General features: G+C 41.1%; 1 protein-coding gene and 1 pseudogene across 2 annotated transcripts in view; both read left to right on the plus strand.

Moving 5' to 3' along the window:
- Window positions 1–10,241, plus strand: part of RCAN3 (RCAN family member 3) — a 36,057-nt gene extending 25,816 nt beyond the window's left edge. For both annotated transcript variants that reach the window (XM_027577745.2, XM_027577833.2), the window contains exons 3-6: window positions 2,577–2,750; window positions 3,841–4,012; window positions 5,092–5,366; window positions 6,507–10,241. In XM_027577745.2, the coding sequence (XP_027433546.1) occupies window positions 2,577–2,750; window positions 3,841–4,012; window positions 5,092–5,276 (531 nt within the window). In that variant the 3' untranslated portion in view covers window positions 5,277–5,366; window positions 6,507–10,241. The remainder of the gene's footprint in view (window positions 1–2,576; window positions 2,751–3,840; window positions 4,013–5,091; window positions 5,367–6,506) is intronic.
- Window positions 10,242–13,069: 2,828 nt separating this feature from the next.
- LOC113914186 lies at window positions 13,070–14,254 on the plus strand (annotated as a pseudogene).
- The last annotated feature ends 8,442 nt before the right edge of the window (window positions 14,255–22,696 follow it).

Raw genomic sequence — 22,696 nt, forward strand, 5'->3', positions numbered from 1 at the left:
GAATATATATTTGATCACAAATCATTTTATATTTTGTCAAACTGAGGAGTGTTGCAAAGTGGTAGGAAAATATTCAAAGTGAGAAAAGTTAAATGATTTTTACTTCAGTATCAACAAATAGTTGAAGGATCTTCACAGAAACCAAAAACAAAGCTAATTTACAGGTTCCTTTATTATGTTACTACTGGCAAGCCTAAGGAGTATTTCTTAAGGTATTGAGAATTTTCTTAGGTCTATTTTGTTACTTATCATTTATTAAACTTTTGCATAAAGGTGACCAGTAAAGAGAATTTAATGTTGCTATTCTGGTAATTAAAATTAGCTTTTCTCATTATTCTAATTTATTAACAAATGTGAATAGGACCATTTTTTTTTTCTCAGCCTCATAAAATGACTCCCTCTTTCCTGCTCTGTTTTATCCCAAAACATTTAGGATGTACACACACACACACACACACACACACACACACACACACACACACACAATTTTACTTTTTACCAAAAAAAATGATATTTTTGTGGAATGACATATTCCCAAATAAACCTTGAGAAAAAGATCTCATTGTTTTGCCTCTGTCAAAGATGGACTGTGGCTGTAGGATATAATGCATCTTTAGAGAAGGTACTAAATGCACATTAGCATCTTTCATAGAAATTTTATCCAGAGGGGGTAAATAGAAAAAAAAGAGAAAAATCAATTGAAAAGAAGGTAAAAAAGGGAGAGACTATGAACACAGAAAATCTGAGAAAAGTAGATAAAGCAAGATGGTAGACATCCAAAAATATCAGTCATCACAACAATGGAATAAGTCCTCCAATTAAAAGCCAGTGATGTCAAAAGGGCACATTTATATAAAATGTTCCACTGAGGCTAGATCTCAGGGAACTCTGCCATTCCAGACAGACCTGGGATATACAATTCTAGAAAATACAGTCTAATGTAGAGTGATAGAAAAATGGTAGTGGTTGCTGGTGGGGAGGGGGGCACCTAGTACATAAACATTGTTTGTGCTGAGGAAAGACTTCAGTGGGAAAGGTAAAACCATAATCCTTTGAGAAAGCAACCCAGGAGAACATCAATGTGATCTCAGAGTATAGAACGATTTCTTAAGACACAGAAAACACAGAAGGAAGAAAGTGATAAATTCAATAATATTCAGATTTAAAACTTCTATTTCTCAAGAAAAAGAAAAAAACCCACAATGAGAAGAGCTGGGAAAAAATAGTTAATGGCCATTTAATTGACAAAGAATTAGTATCTCTGTGGAACTTACATGACTCAATAAAAAATGCCAACCCAGTAGAAAAATGGACAAAAGATACAGGCATATCACATTTAGAGGCATCCCAAATGGCCAATAAGCATGAAAAGAGGCTCAATCTTGGGATGCCTGGGTGGCTCAGTCGGTTAAGTGCCTACCTTCAGCTCAGGTCATGATCCCAGGGTCCTGAGATCAAGCCCCGCATCGGGCTCCCTGCTCAGCCTGCTTCTCCCTCTCCCTCTGCCCCTCCCCCTGCTCTCGCTCGCTCTCTCTCTCTCTCTCTCACTCACTCACTCACTCTATCTCTCAAATAAATAAAATCTTAAAAAAGAGACTCAACCTCATTATTTAGAGAAATGTGAGTGATAGCCAAACTTAAGAGCCCATTTCATAGTCTCTATCTCCCATTGATAAAAAGTCTGTATCAAGTGTTGGCAAAGATACGAAGCAACTAGAACATGTATCTGCTGGTAGAGAGTAGACTGGTACAAACACTTTGGGAAACTATTGGTCATTATCTCCTAAAGTTAAAGATGTGCCAACTCTAAGGCCCAGGAATTCCACTTACAGGTATGTCCAGTCAGAGAAACTCATGCATTTGGGTACCAAGAGATGTGTGCAAGAATGTTCAATAGCACCACTGTAGTAGAAAATACGAGGCAGTCCAGATTCCAACGGCACTAGATAAATCACGGTATGGCTTTACAGTGGAATAGTCTAGCAGCAGGAAGGAATGACTTACAGCCTCAAGGAAGAATCTTAGGAACAAAATGTAAGGAAAAAAGCTTACAAAAAGTTAACAAAAGAATACATGCAATGTGATTAAGTCTTCAGGGATACAAACAAATGTAAAACTCTACAGAAAAGCAAGGGAATAATAAGCACAAAATCCAGAAATGGTTGCTTTGAAGGAAGAAAGAGATGGGTTGGGAAAAACAAGTCTGCTACACTGGGGACTTGAAAATGGTACAGTGTTCTTGTTCTGTGATTGGGCATGTTTGTATCTCTGTTTATATCTTATATTTATTTCACAATACTTTACATTTGTTCATTTTATAATTTGAACCTATACCATACTTAATAACGTTAATTACTTTTAAAGTAAGTGCAAGTTGCAGAATTTAGCATATGACAACGGGTTACCTGTTCTTGTACACCTGCAAGAAAAGTACTCTTTTTTGGAAAAATGGCAAATCATGAGTTCCATCCCATTACTTATGTTTAATGATTTAAATTTCCTTTGGCTAAAGGTTTTCCTCCCCTCCCCCCCCGCCCCGCCCCACCTCCCCTGCCCTGCTGCTCCTCAATTTTTAGGAGAGATTTGAAGCACTTTTCACTGTCTATGACGACCAAGTGACATTTCAGTTGTTTAAAAGCTTTAGAAGAGTCAGAATAAATTTCAGCAAACCCGAAGCAGCAGCAAGAGCACGAATAGAACTCAACGAAACGGACTTCCACGGGAAGAAGCTGAAGCTGTATTTTGCACAGGTACCTCGTGACGCTGTTCTCTCAACCTCTTTTCCTCCATCCCAAAATACTATCAATCCTCCATTTTCCTGATGAGTATATCAGCAGTCTTTGAAATAAACAGTCCTAATCAGGAAATGATATAAAAATATTTTCCTTTATTTTACAGATATATAAATATTAAGGATATTTGCCCCCCCCCCACTTTTTTTTACTTATGCTAAACGTTAAAGGAATTCCATCTTTCTGGCAGCTTTTCTCAACGGGGTTACATGAGGGGGGGAAGCCCTGACACCTTAAGATCAGTGAATTGACTTTCCTCCTGTGCATCTAGAATCTGGCATTTGGGATGTGACAGCCTTGGGAGAATTGAGAAAATAGTCGCTGAAGTCGTTTCTGTGTTCTGGGATTCAGGAGACACCCCATTGAAAATAGCTGCCAGCCTGGGGGCTGACCAGGGAGGTGGCACAGCACTGCGGAAAGGTTGGCCCAGGCTTTGCAATTGCAGAGGAGCTTGTTGGTTACCAAGAATCACCTATGCTTATTATTCTAATTCTGCCTGGGTAGCACTTGCAAACCAATTTTTCCTCAGAAGAATTGAGGACATAAAGGCATTAGACCTCTACTCATTTATTAAGTGCGCTCTTTTATTTTCAACGAAGTATTTTGGTCTTAGCTTTCAAACTTAAAAAAAGGGGTTTGTTTATTGTCTCATGCTCCAAATGAAAATGTAAATGAAAGTTGTCAGGATGTTTCTTGGTGGAGCTATGGAGACGATATAACCTAATCTCTTCTAAAACGAGTTCAGAAAAAGACATAGATAAATACAATCGGAATTCAGGTTTATTACGATTCATTGTTTGTTCCTCTCCTTATCGGTTCATGTTTTCATTCGGTGGTCGTTTATTGGGCACCCGGGGTGCGTGGGCTCTGTGCCATGCACTGTGCCCTTGGCCGTGAACCACACAGACCCAGCCGCCGCTGCTGGGAATTACAGACTGCCAAGGAGAAATCTTTCCTTTTCTCCAAAGAGGTGTAATGGTTAGCCTCACGATGAAAATGAAGAAACAGCCCAGTCACAGGCTGGTTTTGAGCATCTCCTTGCCCACAGGTACAGATGTCCAGTGAAACCCAGGACAAGTCGTATTTACTGCCCCCGCAGCCGGTCAAACAGTTCCTCATCTCCCCTCCCGCCTCGCCGCCTGTCGGGTGGAAGCAGGGGGAAGACGGAATGCCTGTTATAAACTATGACTTACTCTGTGCGGTTTCCAAACTGGGACCAGGTAATATACCCTTACCTTTCCTAATTTTTTTTCCCAAGAAACTTTTGAATTAAAGACCATATTCCGCGATCTGCGTTCTAGCCAACCAGTGGCAACATGATCAGAGTGGAGGATAAAGTCACACAAACCTGGGTTCCAACTCTAGTGTTTGCTAACTTTGTGATTTTTTTTTTAAGATTTTATTTTTTTAAGTCATCTCTACACCCAGTGTGGGGATCGAACCCACAACCCTGAGACCAAGAGTCACACGCTCCACAGACTGAGCCAGCCAGGTACCCTGCTAACTTTGGGATCTTGAGCAAGTTACTTAGCTTCAGCTTCTGAGCCCATTTTCTCATCTAAAATAGCGATCATAATAGCTACCTCTCAGTGTGGTTAATAAGGATTAAATGATACATACTTGGTGATAAACATAACCGCAATTCTAACTGCTGCACATCGTCAGTGAATGTTAGCTACCTTCTCCCTGGTCCCATCAGAGGACCAGATAGACTTCTATGTTGAATACTTCTTTCAAGGAATTGATGGCAATGCTATATTATTCCTTCCAAATTCTTCTCTTACAGTTATTGTTCATTTCTTCTTTTTCTTCTCTTTGATTTCTTTCATTCCTTTAAAATAATCTAGGAAATCAGTGCCTGGCTGGTTCACACTAGTTGCCCACCTACAATAATGTTATGTCTCTTAGGGATACAGAAGGCATTTTGAAGGGAAGTGGCTTGGTGGTGTTTTTAGACATTAGAGCAATGTCGTGCATGTGTGAGGTCTTATAATAAAGAGGTTGCTGCCTGGAGCCGTACAGGTGTCTCCCGAGGGAAGACCGAAGCCGTTCTGAAGTTAAACGGGCTCACGCCTGCCGTCCGTAGAACAGTCGTTAGCATCTCCGTTTTAACTCCCGAGACCTCAGTCCTCCCCACCAGCTAATTTCTTCAAAGGGCAAAACTGTATAAGAACCTTGAAGGCGAAAGCGAGGTAAAGTGCTCTGGCATAGGATCTAAAAGCCAATAATTGGCAGTTAAAGTAAGAGTAGAACAAAGTTTCAAGAGACAAACTCCTCTTTCTGCTGCTTACCTCCCCAGGAGAGAAATACGAGCTCCATGCTGGAACGGAGTCAACGCCGAGCGTGGTGGTTCATGTCTGCGAAAGTGAAACTGAAGAGGAAGAAGAAACAAAAAACCCCAAACAGAAAATTACCCAGACGAGGCGCCCCGAGCCTCCAGCCACAGCACTGAGTGAGCCCCAGACCTTCGATGGGGCACTGTGAGGCCTCTGGCTGGTGCCAGGCAGCCGCCCCCGGGGGCTCCGCGCTGGAGGTCCCTGCCCCTTCTGGCGCACCGTGGCTCGGCGTGTGTGGGTGAGGCTGGGGGCGTGTGGGGGGGGTGAGGCTGGGGGCGTGTGGGGGGGGGTGAGGCTGGGGGCATGTGGGGGTGGGGCTGGGGGCATGTGTGGGTGGGGCTGGGGATGTGTGTGGATGAGGCTGTGTGTTGCCACCACACCCGCACTGAGGACATGGAGGTAGAGAGTAGCAGCTGATTTTACCTGTTCAAAGTTTTAACAGCTATTCTGAACAGCACTTTAAATGAAAGGATCAGCCCCCAACATATTGTAACTCTTGACCATTTTTAAGCAGTAGCAAATTAGGAGATTTGATTCCTGGCTCCCTCCAGCACTGTTCATTTCCCTGATTCCATGTAGCATGGCCCCCCAAAACTAAAGCTGTAGTCCCCCGGGTGCAGTACCATTTCTATGAACTCAAAAATAGTCTCACAATTTTAATAATCTCATGTGGGTATTTGGTAATGGTATAATAGCTTCCAGCTAATCTATTGATCAAAGGTGGTTATTCCACATACATGAAATTTTTTGCACAAGAAGAGATCTGAAATCTAGAATAATTCATAGAGAATCATTTTTCTCCAGTCGTTTTTTCTTTAGCTTTGGGGAGGAAAAGCCAAATTCACTTTGACCATTGGACTCAAGTGACACAAATCCGTGTACATGTTACTCTCTTCCCTGTTACTCTTGCTTGAGAGGAAAGTGCCGTACAGACCACTGTCCCTGATGCGTCGTCCCTCCCAGAGAACTACTTTGGAAGCGGGACATGCCGCCCATAAGTTTGACTGATTATGACCTCAGGGGGCCATGGCGGTCTGCTGTCTGTGACCGTGTGCTAAGCCCGTGGCATCCCCAACTGTCCTCAGCCACCGGTTGAGTTTTTTAATGTTATACATGCGTGTGTCATTCAGAGACTGCAAATTAGAAAAGGTAATGATAAGATTTTCAGAAGACCATTTTTTTTAATTGTCTCTTTATAAACATTTTCCAGTTTGCTCTGAAAGAAAAGGCACACATATTCTTTTTCTATGAATCAGGGAAAGATGGGGGACATCAAGATCATTCTGTTCATCAGGCTTTGTTTTTGGTGCAATATTTTACCCTGGCTGACAGTTGGCGTTTTCCCCTAAAACAGAACTGTTTCTTACTGGTATTTCAGGAGTGGATAGTTGAAGCTCCTAAAGCAGAAACAAGCGTCTTTTTACCTTTCTGTGGTCTGCTCAGACCTGGCAGTCCCTTTATAGAAAAGTCTCATAACGAAGAAAACTTTGCTTTGGTCACTTGCCTGTCTTCTCTGTATGTCACGTGTCTGGAGCTCCCTGGTATGTGTGCGAAGGGGCTGCACACAGGAGTTTGGACTGATAAACCAATGTGGCCGCCACTACCCAGAAGGAAGAATACAGAAATTCACGCCGTGGTGTCCGTACATTTTTGGTAGCATGTTTTGTGGTTTAGAGGTTCTTATTATGGTAAGTTTTATTTCTGAGGACTTAAACCATATTGCCAAAAAGTTTTATATTTTTTCTTGCCCTCAAATACTCTGAGATAATAAGCTGTCCTATTTATATATGTCTACCCCGGCTCATTCTCAATATAAATTCAGTTGAAATTTGTGATTCCATAAGCAGTTTATTAAATTCAGATCATCATTTGGCAATTTAACGACAGCCACTTCATAAATTTACTTTGCACTCCAAATTCACCATTTTGCCAGTGTTTGATCTTATCTGGTTGCAGTAACTCATCATTTGCAGAATGGACCTTGTAAGTCAGGAAATGTATGTATTTTCAACAGTTGAGAATTTTAAAATTTCCTTTTAGGTAATATTTATTAGCTAATTTTCTAAGTGATCAAAATCCATAATGTTTTGTTATTTGGCTTGGCTTTCATGGTCTTTCTTCCAATTAAAGAATAGTCTATTCCTAACTTACATAACCTGTTTTTAAAGTCAAGCAGTGCAAGTATTTCTTTTCTCTGTATTTATTTTTTTGAGAGTATTGAATAAGTTGAAGAAAAACTTAAACCAAAATAAATATATATTAAATACAAAATATATATTATTTAATATATACACATATTAAAGTTTTCTGAATGGAGAACATTAATATTTTCATTCTTTCCATAAGGTGAACTCTAAAAGAAAAAGTACTAAATGCCCATTAACTTTTGAATATGGTGAAATCAACCAGGATCTCAACAAGTATTAGGGTCTCTGTCCTTGGCAATTTTATATCCAGCTCACGTAACCATCTTGTAAGAGATGAGTCTCGTGTACTTTTTTAAAGTTCCTTTTAATAAGTTTAGCTACATTTTCTTTTTGGAAATTGAGTTATTACTTAGATTTAACTCTGATAGTGTAGTAGCCTTGCTCTCTTTAGAAATCGTAACTTCATCTCAGGAATCAAATTCATTAGAGCATTGTGAGGAAAGAAGATGATGCTTTGTGTTAGGAAAAAAGCATTTGTGAAGCATAAGGAAATCCTAACACTTTATAATAAGGATAGTCAACAGACCCTGCAGTGCAGTGGTGCTTTGGCTCCTGTGTTCTAAGCTCTTTCGACATACCCGCCTGACAAAACTGGAAATAAACCCATTTAAAAAGTGCGCTCGTGTGAGCATCAACTCGTTGAAGGTGCTAAGAGACAGAATCAGTAAAAACAGTTCCCTTGCCTTAGGGAGCTGAACATCAGGAGGAGAGCAAACTCATCTTCTTACATTTTGCTTCTTCATACTTTATACACTAAACCTAGCCACAGAATGGAGAGCCCAGGAAGTTTTATGTTCACCATAAAGGTTTAAATGGAACTTGGTGTGTTCAAATCAGAGCTGCCAAGAGACAGGGCAGGATCAACCATCCTTCTTCTAGAATACGGGCCTTTTGTTTCCCACTCACAGCCACTCTATCTCTTCAGAACGTTGTGATAGAAAGCGAAGACCTTAGATTTCCTTAGAATCCCAGTCATAGTGCCGAAGGCGACTTTGGGGATGACGTAGTCTACTCCTCGTGTGACACAGATGAGAAAACAGAGCTGACACGTCTTATTACGGAGGCCACGGGGACTAGATTGGCATTCCCAACTCCCGCGCTGGGCATTTTCTCCTTTATAGACAGACAAAAAAGGGGAAAAGAATTCTATCTCCCCTGAAGGGATACAGTGAATTAGAGACATCTGGTGAAGGCAGTGACTCAGTCTCATGAATGAAATCGATGTTCCACGTTTTATGTTTTTGTTAGCATTTTACTGTTGGGATTGGAATCTACTTAAATAATGTTATTTTGGTAGCCAGCAGTCATGTTGACATTTTATGTGGGCCTTCATAGGTTTTAGTAGTAATGAGATTAAATTACAAATAGTTATACTTGAGATGTGACTCTAATGAAGCAGCATGAGCGCTCCCAGGATTTGGAAATAGCTTGCAGTGGAACGGCACCGTCACTCAGTGCTTCTAAAATGGAGCTCTGGTAAAGACTGAAGACTGACTTATATAGACTCTTTTACAGACCATAGCTTTATTCTTAAAGGGGAAGATCTCAGACATAATTAAGCAGTGGAAAATGTATGAGATTCTTCGGTGCATCAGAGTTCCCTGTCTGTGGGTAGCTGTCTTTGCTCTGGAGGCCTAGACTTTGGTCAGCCTTCCTTTGGCCACTCACTGTGCTCCTTTTCTACACACTTGCATTTACATCCTCCTGTACAAAAACAAATTATTTATAAATGTGACAGAATAATGGGATGAGGGAATTAGTTGCCTCCTAGCCGGGGAGGGAAGTCCATTGTTAAAGAAGCTCACTTTTTAAAAAGTTAAGTAAACGTGAAGAATAAGGTTTATGAACCCTGTTCAACAACTTAGTAAATACTCATTTATTTTATAACCTCCCCTTGGGGTATGGGTCTGCCAGATGCCATTGTTGTCTCTACCCAGGAATCAGGGGAAAATGTTAGTAACTTGAAGGGTGTTGTTATTAATACCAAATACACAAGCAACAAAGCAACAGAAGATTGTAATAACTGCTAGGTTTTACTGGCCAAAAAGATTGTAAAAATGGTCATTTTCAAAGTAGACGTTTCCAGCCAAGGTTAAGAAGAACTGATGTGGGGCTGAGTCAAAGTGTCTCCATCCATTTAAGTAAAAGCGTAAGGACCTGTTACTAAACTAGGCATGCGTGGTCTGTCTTGTGAACTGTGTTTCCTTTTGAAGCAAAACCATGTCCCGCAGACTCCTGGGAGTTCCTGCATAGCTTTGACTGAATGTTCATTCTCGTCATATGGAAGATTTCTATCTATGCAGAGAATACGTGTTTTTCCCGTCCTGTTTTCTCTGTAGTGCCCAGTCTTCCTAACCCGTACTAGGGACTGAGGAGAGTCAAGGTGGCTAATGCTGTTGCTACCATCCCCCTCCTGCTCCTTCTCCCCCGAGGTGGGGGCCCCAGAAGGGCGCCGTCCACGTTTCTGCTGTATCGTGCATGTCCTCCAACTTGAAGAAAAATTTTTCACTCATTTCACTTCTCTCTTCATTGAACTCCAGGAGGTGAATTTATAATTTTATCTGAACATGTTTGCGATCTTGTGTTATATTCTGGGGAACATTACTTTTCTGGTACTATAAATTGTAGTGAATATTCATTGTACTTTGAAAACCTGGTCAGTAATTTATATATATATATATATGTATTCTGTATTTTAGTGCGCCTGATGTGACAATCCATAGTTTGTAGTAGTTCGTTATTTGTCAACTTTGGCTCTCCTGTATTTTTAGGACATTTAAATGCTCCCTGTTCTCTCAAAGTGACAAAAGCAGAAGGTAATGTTTTTTGGAATCCTTGTGATTACTTGTAACAAGTTTTGTTTTTAAAGCTAATAAAAATAAAATTAGGGGTTTTTAAAAAATCAATCCGTTGAATTGAGTTCTCTGTAGTATTTTCGATAAATATCATTTACATTTAGGTAATAGCATAAAAAAGACAGAAAAGTGAACTGCGATGTTTGTTCCTTTAACTAGATTCCAGTTGAGAGTTAATACGGACCTGCGTCAGAGCTAGAGGTGGTGACTCACTCACTGCCAACTCTGGAAATAGCCACAGTGGTTTGAGTTCTTTATCAAGAAAAGTTTCTACCCTGGTTTATCCTCAGTTAAAAATGATGCATTCCAGGTAAAGGCTTATGTGCTCTCATGGTTTAAAACAAATCTCCAAATCCAAATATCAAAGCTAAAAATGACTGTAAAGTTTATCTAGTGTAGTGATTTTTTTTTAATATATACTTATTATTAAGCCATGGAACTCTATTCTTTGTTCAGTGAAATCTTACATAAAGTTTAGTGTACTTTACCAACAAGAGGGTAAGCAGCTGTTCTCTTTGAAGGGGGTAAGGGAGAAGTGGGGACCCAAAGGGTATCTATCCTCCAACCGCCAGCCCCTGTGAGAGCTCAGCAGCACAGTTCCAAGCACCCCCCACATCCCCACACGCGCCTTTACAAGTAAATGGTCCAGGAAGCATTGCCAAATTCACACATCTGGATGGTAGCTAACCAGGGACTAGAAACATAGTTTCTGGCCTCCATCCCAGGTGGACCCTGCTCCACTACTCTGTTAAACTGAAATCATTAATTTTTCAGGAGAGAAGTATTAGGATTCAAAGGTTCTTAGAATTGTCAGTGTTAATGTTCGTTTCAGTAACGCTAAAGCAGAGCAATTGGGGACATTTCTCCTCTAACAGATGCTTTTCCAAGATGTGTTCCTGGGCGCTGCCTCCAGGGGGAGCTGGGCTCCCAGTCACTGGGGCCTTGCACGCCGCTTCAAGCCCAGTTGTATTCCTGGTGCAGAATGGTCTTGGCATGAGATTGCACTTGAGCTGAGGATTCCTGGGCTGAAACAGCAAATTGTAGAACCACTGCACATAACCAGAGGATAAAGTGATTTTTTAAATGAAGAATAGAAAATACAAGAATAAAGGTTTAAGTAATTTGCCTCATTAAAATAGGCTGACTTAAATATTGAATTAAACAGTGTAGGTGTCAGAGGCCAATTATCACCGAGACACATGTTGAACTGGATAGCAGGACTGAGCAGAAATTCCCTCCGCCTTCTCCGAACACATCACAATATGGTTCGAATCTAGAAGGAGAAAGGATTAAAATTCTCGTACACATGGGCAACATCTCAAATCCTGCCAAACTTTCCCCAGTCTTCGGAGACATAGAAGGTGTAAATATAAATAATTTGTAGAGTAAGTATTTTGATAGGTTATCTGGGAAAAGCTTGTGGTCAAAATGTTTGGAAAAGTTGAACAGTTTCTGTATTGCAGTGCTCCTAAGACCTTTTTAATTTGTGCATTCTGCGTCTCCAAAAGGATATACTGTGTTTATCAAATCTAATTAGCTATGGAACCCTTTTGTCCAGAAGCATTTTATTGTACAGCTCCTCGAGGAATTTAGAGAAACATTCTACTAAAATCTTGGGGCCTGATTAAAGGATAGGTCTATGAATTAAAATTTCTTTATTTCTCTAAGCAAGAGAACTATAAGATTGGGCATCAGAAGGAGCCTTCCTGATTTAATGAATGGGAAAACCAAGTTGATAAAACTATTAGAATCTATAAAAGCTCAGCAAAGTTGCCAAACACAAGAATAACTTAGAAAAATCAGTAGCATTTCCTTATACCATCAATGACCAAAATACAAGAAGCAATAAGCTAACACTCATAATTGCAACAAAACATCAGCATAAACAAACTTTCAAACTCTAATAAGGACTTGGATAATTTAAGTACACACTTTTAAATGGGATAACTTCATATTTTAGGAATGTCAAAGTTTTTCCAAATTATAAATGCATTGGAATCTGTCAATATTCCGGCTATATTTTTATAATACACATTAAACTTATTCTAAAACTTGGATGGAAGAATAAAGAAATAAGTAGTTAAGAAACCTTAAAAAGAAAAAAGATGGAGGACTTGTCCTGCCAAATACTAAGACAACCTACAAACTTACATGAGTTTAATGCAAGAAAAATCAAATTTTTTAAGAAGAGTAGAGACCCCTGTGTCAACACGAGAAAGTTAATGTACAACAAAGAGCCATCATAAATAAATAGAGAAAGCCTACACTGTCTAGCCGATGGTGTTGGGAAAATGGGCTTAGTATATGTAAGTCAATGAACCTTGGTTCCCCATCAAACACTGCATACAGAGATGGACTCCAAGACGGGTTAAAGACTGGAATATGAAATGTAAAACTATAGAGTTAATAGAATGGTTTGTAGGAGAATACCTTTGTGACCTAGAGGAAGGGAAAGATGATAAAACTTTAAAAAGCATAGGCTATATGGTAATAATTTGATTACATCAAAATGAACAATTTAGAGTCAATAAAGACTGCCATGGACAATGTTGACAACAGGGAGAAGATATTTTGCAATCTTAATATGGAAAAAAAACTATAATATGGGGCGCCTGGAGGGCTCAGTCGTTAAACGTCTGCCTTTGGCTCAGGTCACGATCCCAGCGTCCTGGGATCGAGCCGCCATTGGGCTCCCTGCTCCGCAGGAAGCCTGCTTCTTCCTCTCCCTCTCCCCCTGCTTGGGTTCCCTCAATAAATAAAAATTTTAAAATCTTTTAAAAATTTAAAAAAAAAACTATAATATACGAGGTGATTTGGCAAATCCAAAGGAGAAGCAGCCCAGTAGGAAAATGGGTTTAAGGATATGAACAGCAATTGACAGAAAAGTAAAGTTAGCCTGCGAGAGACATTCAAACCCAGTAATCCGATTAGTGTAATTAATGCAACAAGATGCCACTTTACACCTATTAGACTCTCAACAATGTGAAAAGTAAATAATGCCCAGTATAGCCAAAAGGTGGGGATATAGGACACCTGATGTAACACAGGTGGGCATGTAGACTGGTTTAGTTACTATCTGGCAGTACTTAATCATATCAGTAAGAACGAAATCTCTGACTCAGCAGCTCTGCTCCTGGAGTGTGTATGTATCTATCCCAAGGATATCCCAAAGGTATTCTCAGACAGGTCCATCAGGAGACATGCTGAGAATGTTTATTGCACCATTATTTAAGGAAGCAAGCTGGTGTCCCCTCCTGGGAAACTGACAGTATGGAGAACTATACAACAGAGTAGCCATATACCCAGCTACATGGATGGATCTTAAAAATAGACCCTAGGTGACAAAAGTAATCAGTGAGATGTGTGTAACACTTGCATTACATAAAACACATAGTAGTGCATTGTGCAAGAATATACAAATCAAAAGATATACATTGCACACATATATACATACATAAGAGGCATCTTATATGGATCAATGATGATGGTGTGCTGTGAACTGAGAAGTCTGATTTACTATTAGACTTTATATAACCTTTCTAAAGTTATTAAAAAACTATCAATACCAGCCAAGCTGAGAACCAGAGAGATGGCCGAGACTGACCCCAAGACCGTGCAGGATCTCGCCTCAGTGGTGCAGACACTCCTGCAACAGATGCAAGATAAATTTCAGACCACGTCCGACCAGATCATTGGAAGAATTGATGACATGAGCAGTCGCATTGACGACCTGGAGAAAAACATTGCTGACCTCATGACATAGAGCTGGAGGGTGAAAACAAGATCCCTGCCACACCAAAGAGTTGAAGCAGGTGGCTAATTCCCCCTGAAGTCCAGAACACCATTTTTACAAGCCAAGAGAAGACCGAATGGCTTTCTGAAGCAACTGCTGTGTGTAGACGGGTTTTCTACCTTAAAATGTGTGTTCTTCTCACCACGTACTATATAGTTAGTCTGTAGAGTGATTCTCCCCACCAGTTTCTTGAACATGGTAACTCCACATCTTGGACCTTGGTCAGTCATGCTGTTAAATATTAAACACTAAAACTTTCGCGGTTCCTTAATAAAATTGTCACATTTAAAAAAAAAAACTATCACTGTCTCATTCTCTTTCCTCCCCTGATTCTACATTAAGTTTAGTTTTAAATTGTGTGTTATTTCTCTCTCTTATTGCTCTAGAAGAAAATATTTTGCTGTGATTTATTTAGGTGAAATCCAGATTTTATTGGAGATGTTTATGCCCTTTCGGATAAATATTTCCAGAAAAATACTAGGTGCCACCTGTTCTGTTGCTAGATGTGTATATATAAGTGCTTTCTCCAACTAAGTTATATAGATTCTTTATTAAATGTACTCCCACGTGGAAGGGAAGAATACACGTATCACTCACTCTTCTCTGAGCTACAAATTAATAAGCATTGCATGTGGTTCGACTCTAGATTCACCATTTTCTTTTGCTTCAAAGAAGTAATCAAGTTCATTCTTGGCCTGGTGCTATCTTCCTTTAATGTGTTTTCAAATAATTGAGATCTTTAATGGGAAATTATACAATCCTTTGTCCTAGAAGATTTTACCAGGCCTCTTGGCCCCAAAGGAGGTAATCAGACCAAAAATGATTTCTTGGAAGTTGCCTGAGTGAATCCTGTGAATAAAAGGCATTTTAGGGGCAAATTTACTCATTTTCTATTACTTACTTCCTTGATACCTTTGGTCACTTCCCAGACTATTCATTAGAAATTTCTGGCAACTGTTGGAAAGTCTGGAACGGAGATTTCTTCTCCTTTGCAAACGAGGAGCAGCCCCTGGGCGTTGATTTAGCTGTTCCACCTTCTCCCAATGTCAAAGACTTGGCTGCTTTTTGTTCTGGGATTTACTTATCAGGCACCCAGAGGATTAGGTGGAAATAACCCGGTCACCCAAGTGTGTTGAAGGTCACAGAACTGTAGTTGGAGACTGCTCCCAGAATGGGCGGGTTAGAGGATTGTGTGGGTGAGCATCTTATCCTATCCCTCTCTACAGGGTGAACTGAATTCATCACAGAGCAGAGGGAACCCTGCCTGTGGCAGCCTGCGTGGTTCAAGTCATATTCTCTGCTTCTGTGGCATTTATATAGCTCACGGGGGCTCATTGACTCCATTATGGTGAAAGGTTGGGACGAGGGGGGGGGGGGGCGTTGAGCCAAGTTTGGGCATCTTAACGCTGACCAGCCACGCTTGCCAAGTGCTTCCTTACTTCTTGTGTCATTTATTCTTTTTTTTTTTTTTTGTAATTTTTTCCCCCAGTTTTTTGAGAAATAATTGACATGGGTCATTTTTTCTGAACAGTTAACCTGTGAGGCAGGTCCTGTCCTCAGCTGGTGCTAGGAAAGCCACATCTGTAGAGTCAGCCTCCAGTGAAAATTCTTTTAGTTGATTGGTTTGTATCTTTTACTTCTTGACTCCTTTTTGGTTTGGTTTTGTTTTATAGCCAAAATATAATCAGGAAATGTGTAATGATGAAATATCTTGCTTTCCCTGAAACAAGACTCAAATTGGGGAGATTGTCCTTCATCCTGTTTAGATTCCATAAATCCCTGCATTTTCCTGGTTGCTCCGGAGAGTCAGCCACCTAGGAAATACCCGCTGATGGAGGCAGGCTGATACTAAAGCTGAAAAGAACCACAGGGTATCGAGGACATTCTTATCCAGGAAAAAAAGACATTTGTACTTTGGTCCTGGTTGTGGGTAACTTAAGATAATTCTGGTTTGCTTATAGCTCAGGCCCTTCTACAGGATGGCAAACCTTTACAAAAAAATTTTTTGAAGCGATTAGGATTCCAATAATAAAGAGAAAAACATGAGAAGTACAATAAAGCTAGCTTTAGATGATAACATATGTATCACAGTATTTCATTTATTTAAAAAAACAAGCCATGTTTGCACACACAGGAAAGATTGGAGGGCTATACGTTGAAATATTTTTTTTTAGATTGATTTATTTATTTTTAGAGGGAGAGTGAGCGAGTGAGCACGTGGAGGGGAGGGGCGGAGGGAAAGAATCTCAAGCCGACTCTGCCCTGAGCATGGAGCCCCACACGGGGCTCGATCTCATGACCCTGAGATCACCACCTGAGCCAAAACCAAGAGTCGGATGCCTAACTGACTGCACCACCCAGGTGCCCCACCCACACTGAAATATTTTTAATAGTTCTGTTCTGTCTAAGGGAATTATGGATAATCTTTATCTTCTTTTGGTTTATATTTTATATCTGTTTTTTAGAATGGACAAGTAGGTAATAAGATTTTTTAAAAGCATTTATAGGGGAAGCAGGAAGTGGTAAGGGGATATATGGAAACTATACTTTCTACTCATTTTTCTGTAAACCTAAAACTACTCCAAAAAATAAAGTCTGTTATTTTTTTCAAAGGCTGTTCAGATAATAACCTCATGACCTACCGACTTTAAAGCTTAGTACTGAATTTGATGCGTTAGTTTTAGTAAAGGAACCTAGGAAGGGGAAAGTAATTGTTTTATTCTGTTTAGGGTGTTTTAACAAAATACTATAGACTGGGTGCTTGTCGACAGCAGACATTGATTTCTCATGGTTCTGGAGGCTGGAAGTCCAAAATCAAGGTCCCAGCACAACTGGTTTCTGGTGAGGACTAGCTTCCTAGTTCATGACGGTCGGCCAGCCTTCTGCTATCGGCTCACCAGTGGAAGGGACTAGATAGCTCCACGGGGCCTCTTCTATAAAGACACTAATCCAATTCTTGAGGCCCTTACTCTCATGACCTAATCACCTCAAAGACCCCACCTCCTAATACCATCATGTTGGGCAGTAGGCTTTCAACAGATGAATTGGGATGGAGGGATCACAAATACTCAATCTATAGAAATAACTAATTCTGTGAGTGATGGTAAAATATCTATTTATAGGTCAGGTTTCCCCCACAAAATACATGCTCAAGGGCAGAGTGGATGCCTTTGTCATCTATTGAGAAGACACACAATAGATGCTTGTTGTATAAATGAATGAACAGATGAGCGCCAAGAACAGAGTAAAGCATTTACTCAAAGACACTTGGCCACATGCATCCTCTCTCTTCTTCCTTTGTTTCCTTACAAGTTGTGACTTTTCCTAACAAAGATAAGAATATGTGTTTAAAGTCAGTGCAAGGAAAAATAAACATATAAAATCATTCCAAGAATAGGAGAACAAGTGGGGGGGGTGATTAGACATAAAGAAAAATGCATATATGCAGTCCTTTTAAAGCCAAAATACAAAAATTTGCTTTTGAAGTTAGTGATAGAAATCAGACTCTTGTTAAAAAACATAACTGTAATGAAGGAATTAAGTCACATGCATTATGCTCTGACTCTTAAATTGAAGTTGTAACAAGACAAATAATCCAATTTAAAAATGGGCAAAGGAGCTGGTGATAGCTTCCTAGAGTGGACAGAACAAATTACCACAAACTAGGTGGCTTAAAACGATAGAAATGTATTCTTTCACACTTCTACAGGCCAGAAGTCTGAAATCAAGGTGTCAGCAGGGTTTGTTCCTACTAGGGGCTCCGAGGGAGACCTGTTCCATGCCCCTCTCCCAGCTTCTGGTGGTTGCTGGCAATCCTTGGCACTCCTTGCCTTGTAGGACATTGTTGCAATCTCTCTGTGTAGTATTCTGTGTGTGTGTGTGTGTGTGTGTGTCTGCGTGCAAATTTTCCTTTTCTTAGAAAGACACAGACTGGATTCAGGGTGCCCCCTAATTACATCTGCAAAGACCCTATTTCACATACAGGCCACATACACAGGTTCCAAGTGGACATGAATTTTGGGGGGACATTATTCAACCCATCAAAGAGCTGAATAGACATTTCTCCAAAAAAGATAAACAAATAGCCTATGAGTGCATGAAAAGACGCTCACCGTCATTAGTCCTCAAGGAAAGGTAAATCACAACCACAATAAGATAATAATATTCCATACCCACTAAACTGGCTAAAATAAAAAAGATAATGAGCATTTGTGAACTCCTGGTATGAATGTAGAATGGTGTAGCTGCTTTAGAATACTGGGGGCAGTTTCTCAAAAAGTTACGAATAGAGTTATCACATGCCCTAACAATTCTGCTCCTGGGTATATGTATCCAAGAGAATTGAAAACATATGCCCAGGGCGCCTGGGTGGCTCAGTTGGTTAAGCGACTGCCTTCCGCTCAGGTCATGATCCTGGAGTCCCGGGATCGAGTCCCGCATTGGGCTCCCTGCTCGGCGGGGAGTCTGCTTCTCCCTCTGACCCTCTCCCCTCTCGTGCTTTCTATCTCTCATTCAATAAATAAAATTAAAAAAAAAAAAAGAAAAGAAAACATACGCCCAGGGCGCCTGAGTGGCTCAGTCATTAAGCGTCTGCCTTTGGCTCAGGTCATGATGCCAGGGTCCTGGGATCGAGTCCCACATCAGGCTCCCTGCTCAGTGGGAAGCCTGCTTCTCCCTCTCCCACTCCCCCTGCTTGTGTTCCTGCTCTCGCTGTGTCTCCCTCTGTCAAATAAATAAATAAAATCTTTAAAAAAAAAAAAAAGAAAAGAAAAGAAAACATATGCCCACACAAACACCTGTACAGTATGTTCATGGCAGCATTATAGATAATAACCAAAAAGTGGGAACATCCCCCGTCCATCAGTTGTGAACGAATAAACAAAATGTGGTATATTCATACAATGGAGTATTTTCAGCCACAAACAGGAATGAAGAATTCATGGATGAACCTTGAGAACATGCTAAGTAAGAAGCCAGACACAAAAGGCCGCATGTTGTATGATTCCATTTGTAAGAAATGTCCGGAATAGGCAAGCCTGTAAGACAGAAAGTAGATCAGTGGTTGTCAAAGGCTGGGGGGTAAGGGTGCAGAGAGTGGGGAGTGACTACTTATATGAGTACAGGGGTTTTTTTAGAAGTGATTAAAAAGTTCTAGAATTTGATACTGATGATTTTGCAATCTTGTGAATAAAAATTTAAGAAAAAGGAATGGAAGGATAAAGTATGTGGGTAAAATTTTCTGAAGTCAGAAAATCTAAAGAAAAGTTAAGTTGTGGTATTATTTCCTTCTCTGGATCTTTAAGTATTTAAATAAATGCAATACCAGGAAACCATAATAGCTTACCTTATCAAAAATTTACGGGAGTGATAAAATAATGTTCTTTACAGATTCTGACTGTAGCCATGTGTCTCTGAGTGCGACAAAGAAGACTCTCATGCTGATGTTATCTGTCACTCAGCATCAAGATCATAAAGTTCTGTGATAAATGTGGAAGATCTGTGTCAGTAACGTCTATTGCCACCAGTGATTTGGGTATATTTGTAAGACACACTTAAGATTTACTCCTCATATCTCACCTTAAAGTTGGATGGTGAAAAATGAAGACCAAATTTTTAAAAAAAATGCTTATTTACTAGTTTGCTAAAATCTGACCAATTCACCAATTAGTAAAATGCTTTCACTTTTTGAGCTTTATAAAGTTCATCAATACCTTGAAGTACACTGTGTTTTTGTCTGCCCCTCTCCCAATTCTCTTATCTGAGGTAACAAAACTTGCCCACCTGACCATGGGGATGGGCATGTGACCCAAGCTGGCCAATCAGAATCTTCTAGAATGGAACTCTAGAAAGAAGCTGTCCTTCCACCTGAGCTGTTGGCTACCATGGTCTCTCCTCTGAGGGGAAGGCCTGTCTGCAGTAAGGGGGGAATGAGGTAGACACTCAAAGAGACAGAGAGATAAGGAGAACTAGAGATGGAGAGTTCTAATCCTATATCCCTCTGGCTGCTTCTCCCTGTCCTGCCCACAGCTGGAAAGAAGGGCAGAGGGAACTATGAGGCCAGTGAGTTCATTTGGCAAATCAAACATATTTAAAAAATCTATTTAACATGAGTACTCTGGGAAATAGAAAGTCCTCGGCCCTGCCAGAGCCTTCACAGAACAGGAGAGATGGATCTGCAAATAGCCTTGCTGTAGGGTAAGGTGGAATCAAGGCTATGGTTCAGGTGCATACCCAGGACTAGGGCACCCCAAGAAGGGGAACATGACTTTGACTGGGGGGGATCAGATGGGGCTTCAGGGAAGGATGTGGGATCTTGACGGAAGGCCATTCATGGAGAGAAGGGGCAGGAGAGCGCAGGGTGCATTTCTCTGGGAGGAATGGCCCAACTCTGACCCAGACATGGGAGAGTACGGGGCAGGTTTGAGGAGCAGAAGTTGTCCCCGAGGCTGGGGTGGTGGGTGTGGGAAGGGAGGAATCCAGATAAGGTTGGGAAGGATGACAGAGCCAAAGAATGGTCTGTGGTTTGGGAAACCAAATGGTCAGGTGATGAGTGTTAGTGAAATTGAGAAGATGAAGGGCATGTGTCCCCAAAAGTCTAGTGCCATCTGGAGCTCCAGACTAGAGAGCCTCTTTCTGGTTCAAACCCTACCATAATGCTAACCCATAGTGGATATGCCTGAAACCCCTGGGGCCAGACTATCTGGGTGAACTTGGGCAAATGATATGTCCCGTCCAAGCCTCAGTTTCTTTATCTGTAAAATGCAGTAAATACTAGTATCTAGTTTATAGAACTGTCTAGACAATAAAGTAACTTATGCATGTAACGCATGCCCCCTAAACGTGACCTAAAATTTCAATTTTTATTCTTCGCCCTTCTCTGGTGATCCAAGAAACCATGGTCAAAGGCTGTGTTTCATCAAGTCATTCATGACTGTTCCCTGGCCATCTATTAGGTTTAGGTAATTATGCTTGGTGCTATGGAGGACACAAAGATGAACAGGTCATGAGAAGCTCACAATCTGTCAGGAGAGTAAGGTAGGTCCTTTGGCAGGTAAGGGTACTCTGGGAATTTGAGCTTAGTCTTGAAACATGAAGGGTGCATAAGGTTCACTGACTACAAGGGAATCAAATCAAGTTGTCTTCTCCTTCCAGTGCCAAACGGGACTGGAGGTCCTGTGATGTGACAATGACAAGGATGTATTAGTCTGCCAGGGCTGTCAGAATGAAGTACCACATTAGGTGGCTTAAACAACAGAAATTTCCTCACCCTTCTGAAGTTTAGAAGTCCAACATCAGGGTTGGTTTCTTCTGAGAGCCTCCCTCCTGGGCTTGTGGATGGCCGTCTTCCTAGGGTCTTCTCTGTGTGTGTGTGTGTGTGTCCTAATCTCCCCTTCTTATAAGGACATCAATCAGATTAGATTAGGACCCACCCATTGTGACCTCATTTTACTTTAATTACCTCTTGAAAGGCCCTATCTCCAAAAACAGTTACATGAGGTACTGGGGTTTAGGACTTCAACCTATGAATTTGAGGGGACACAATTCAGCCCATACCAAAGGTTGAATTTGGAATGATCAACAGCCTGGTCAACACAGAGAACAAGAGTCACACCGTTTTGTAGCCCTCAGGTAAGAGAGACACACACCCAGTCAGCAGGAAGGTGGGGGGAGGGGCCGGATGCCATGACATCCCTGGGGGGGCTCCCAGCGCTGAGGGGAATGAGGCGCTGAGTAGCAGCAGGGACATCGTGCCTAGATGACAGCTTGTGGGCAAGTTGCTCTCTCTCTCTGTGGTCTCAGGCCCTCATCCTCAGCAGGAGACTCCTAACCCTGGTCACACATTGGCAACACGTACACAGCTGGGGGAAAAAAGTGAGTATCTAGCCCTGCCCCCAGAACTCTGGTTCAATGGGGTGACCTTGACATCAGCAGTTTTTCAAAGCACCCAGGTGATTCTAAGAGGCAGCCAGGGCTGAGACCCCTGGGCAAGAAGATCTTCACATTCCCTTCCAGCCGCAGACCATAATTCAACCCTAGACTTGGGATCTGGATCCCCTGGATCACCACATTCTCTGGCCCTTGGAATCTCTGCAAATGCTTTCATTTAATAAAATGTCCATTTGCAATATTATACTTACTCTTTAAATTTGCATAGCCCATTACAGTTCGATGAAGTAATTGTATGGGCATTAACTCATTTTTTTTAATTTTTTATTATTATGTTAATCACCATACATTGCATCATTAGTTTTGATTGGCATTAACTCATTCAATCCTCATCACAACCCATGGGTGGGTGGTGGGCAGATATCACTATCCCCCCTCCCCTTTATTTCTCTCCAGAGCACTCACCACCCTCCAGCATGCCAGATCATTGGCTTATTTACTTTTGTCTTCCCCACATAAGAATGTCAGCTTCATCGGGGCAGGCATTACTGTCTCTTTCGTTTGCTGCTGGCACATCACAGGCACTCGGTAAATATTGGTTGAATGAATTAATGAATTATAGAAGAATAAACTAAAGCCCAGAGAGGTTAGAAGATCTGCCCCAGATCACACAGCAAGTAACTGGAGTAGCTATTGAATTGCCTCTTCTGTGTTCTTTCTGCTCTGTCTACCCTTGTTCTGGGCTTCCTAGGGTACTCTGGTGTTGGAATGGACCCAGGAGGTACCAGGGGACAAGGAATTCAGAAGTTGACATAGTTGCAGACAA

The sequence above is a fragment of the Zalophus californianus genome, chromosome 4 (genome assembly GCF_009762305.2).
Source record: "Zalophus californianus isolate mZalCal1 chromosome 4, mZalCal1.pri.v2, whole genome shotgun sequence".
Taxonomy (NCBI): domain Eukaryota; kingdom Metazoa; phylum Chordata; class Mammalia; order Carnivora; family Otariidae; genus Zalophus; species Zalophus californianus.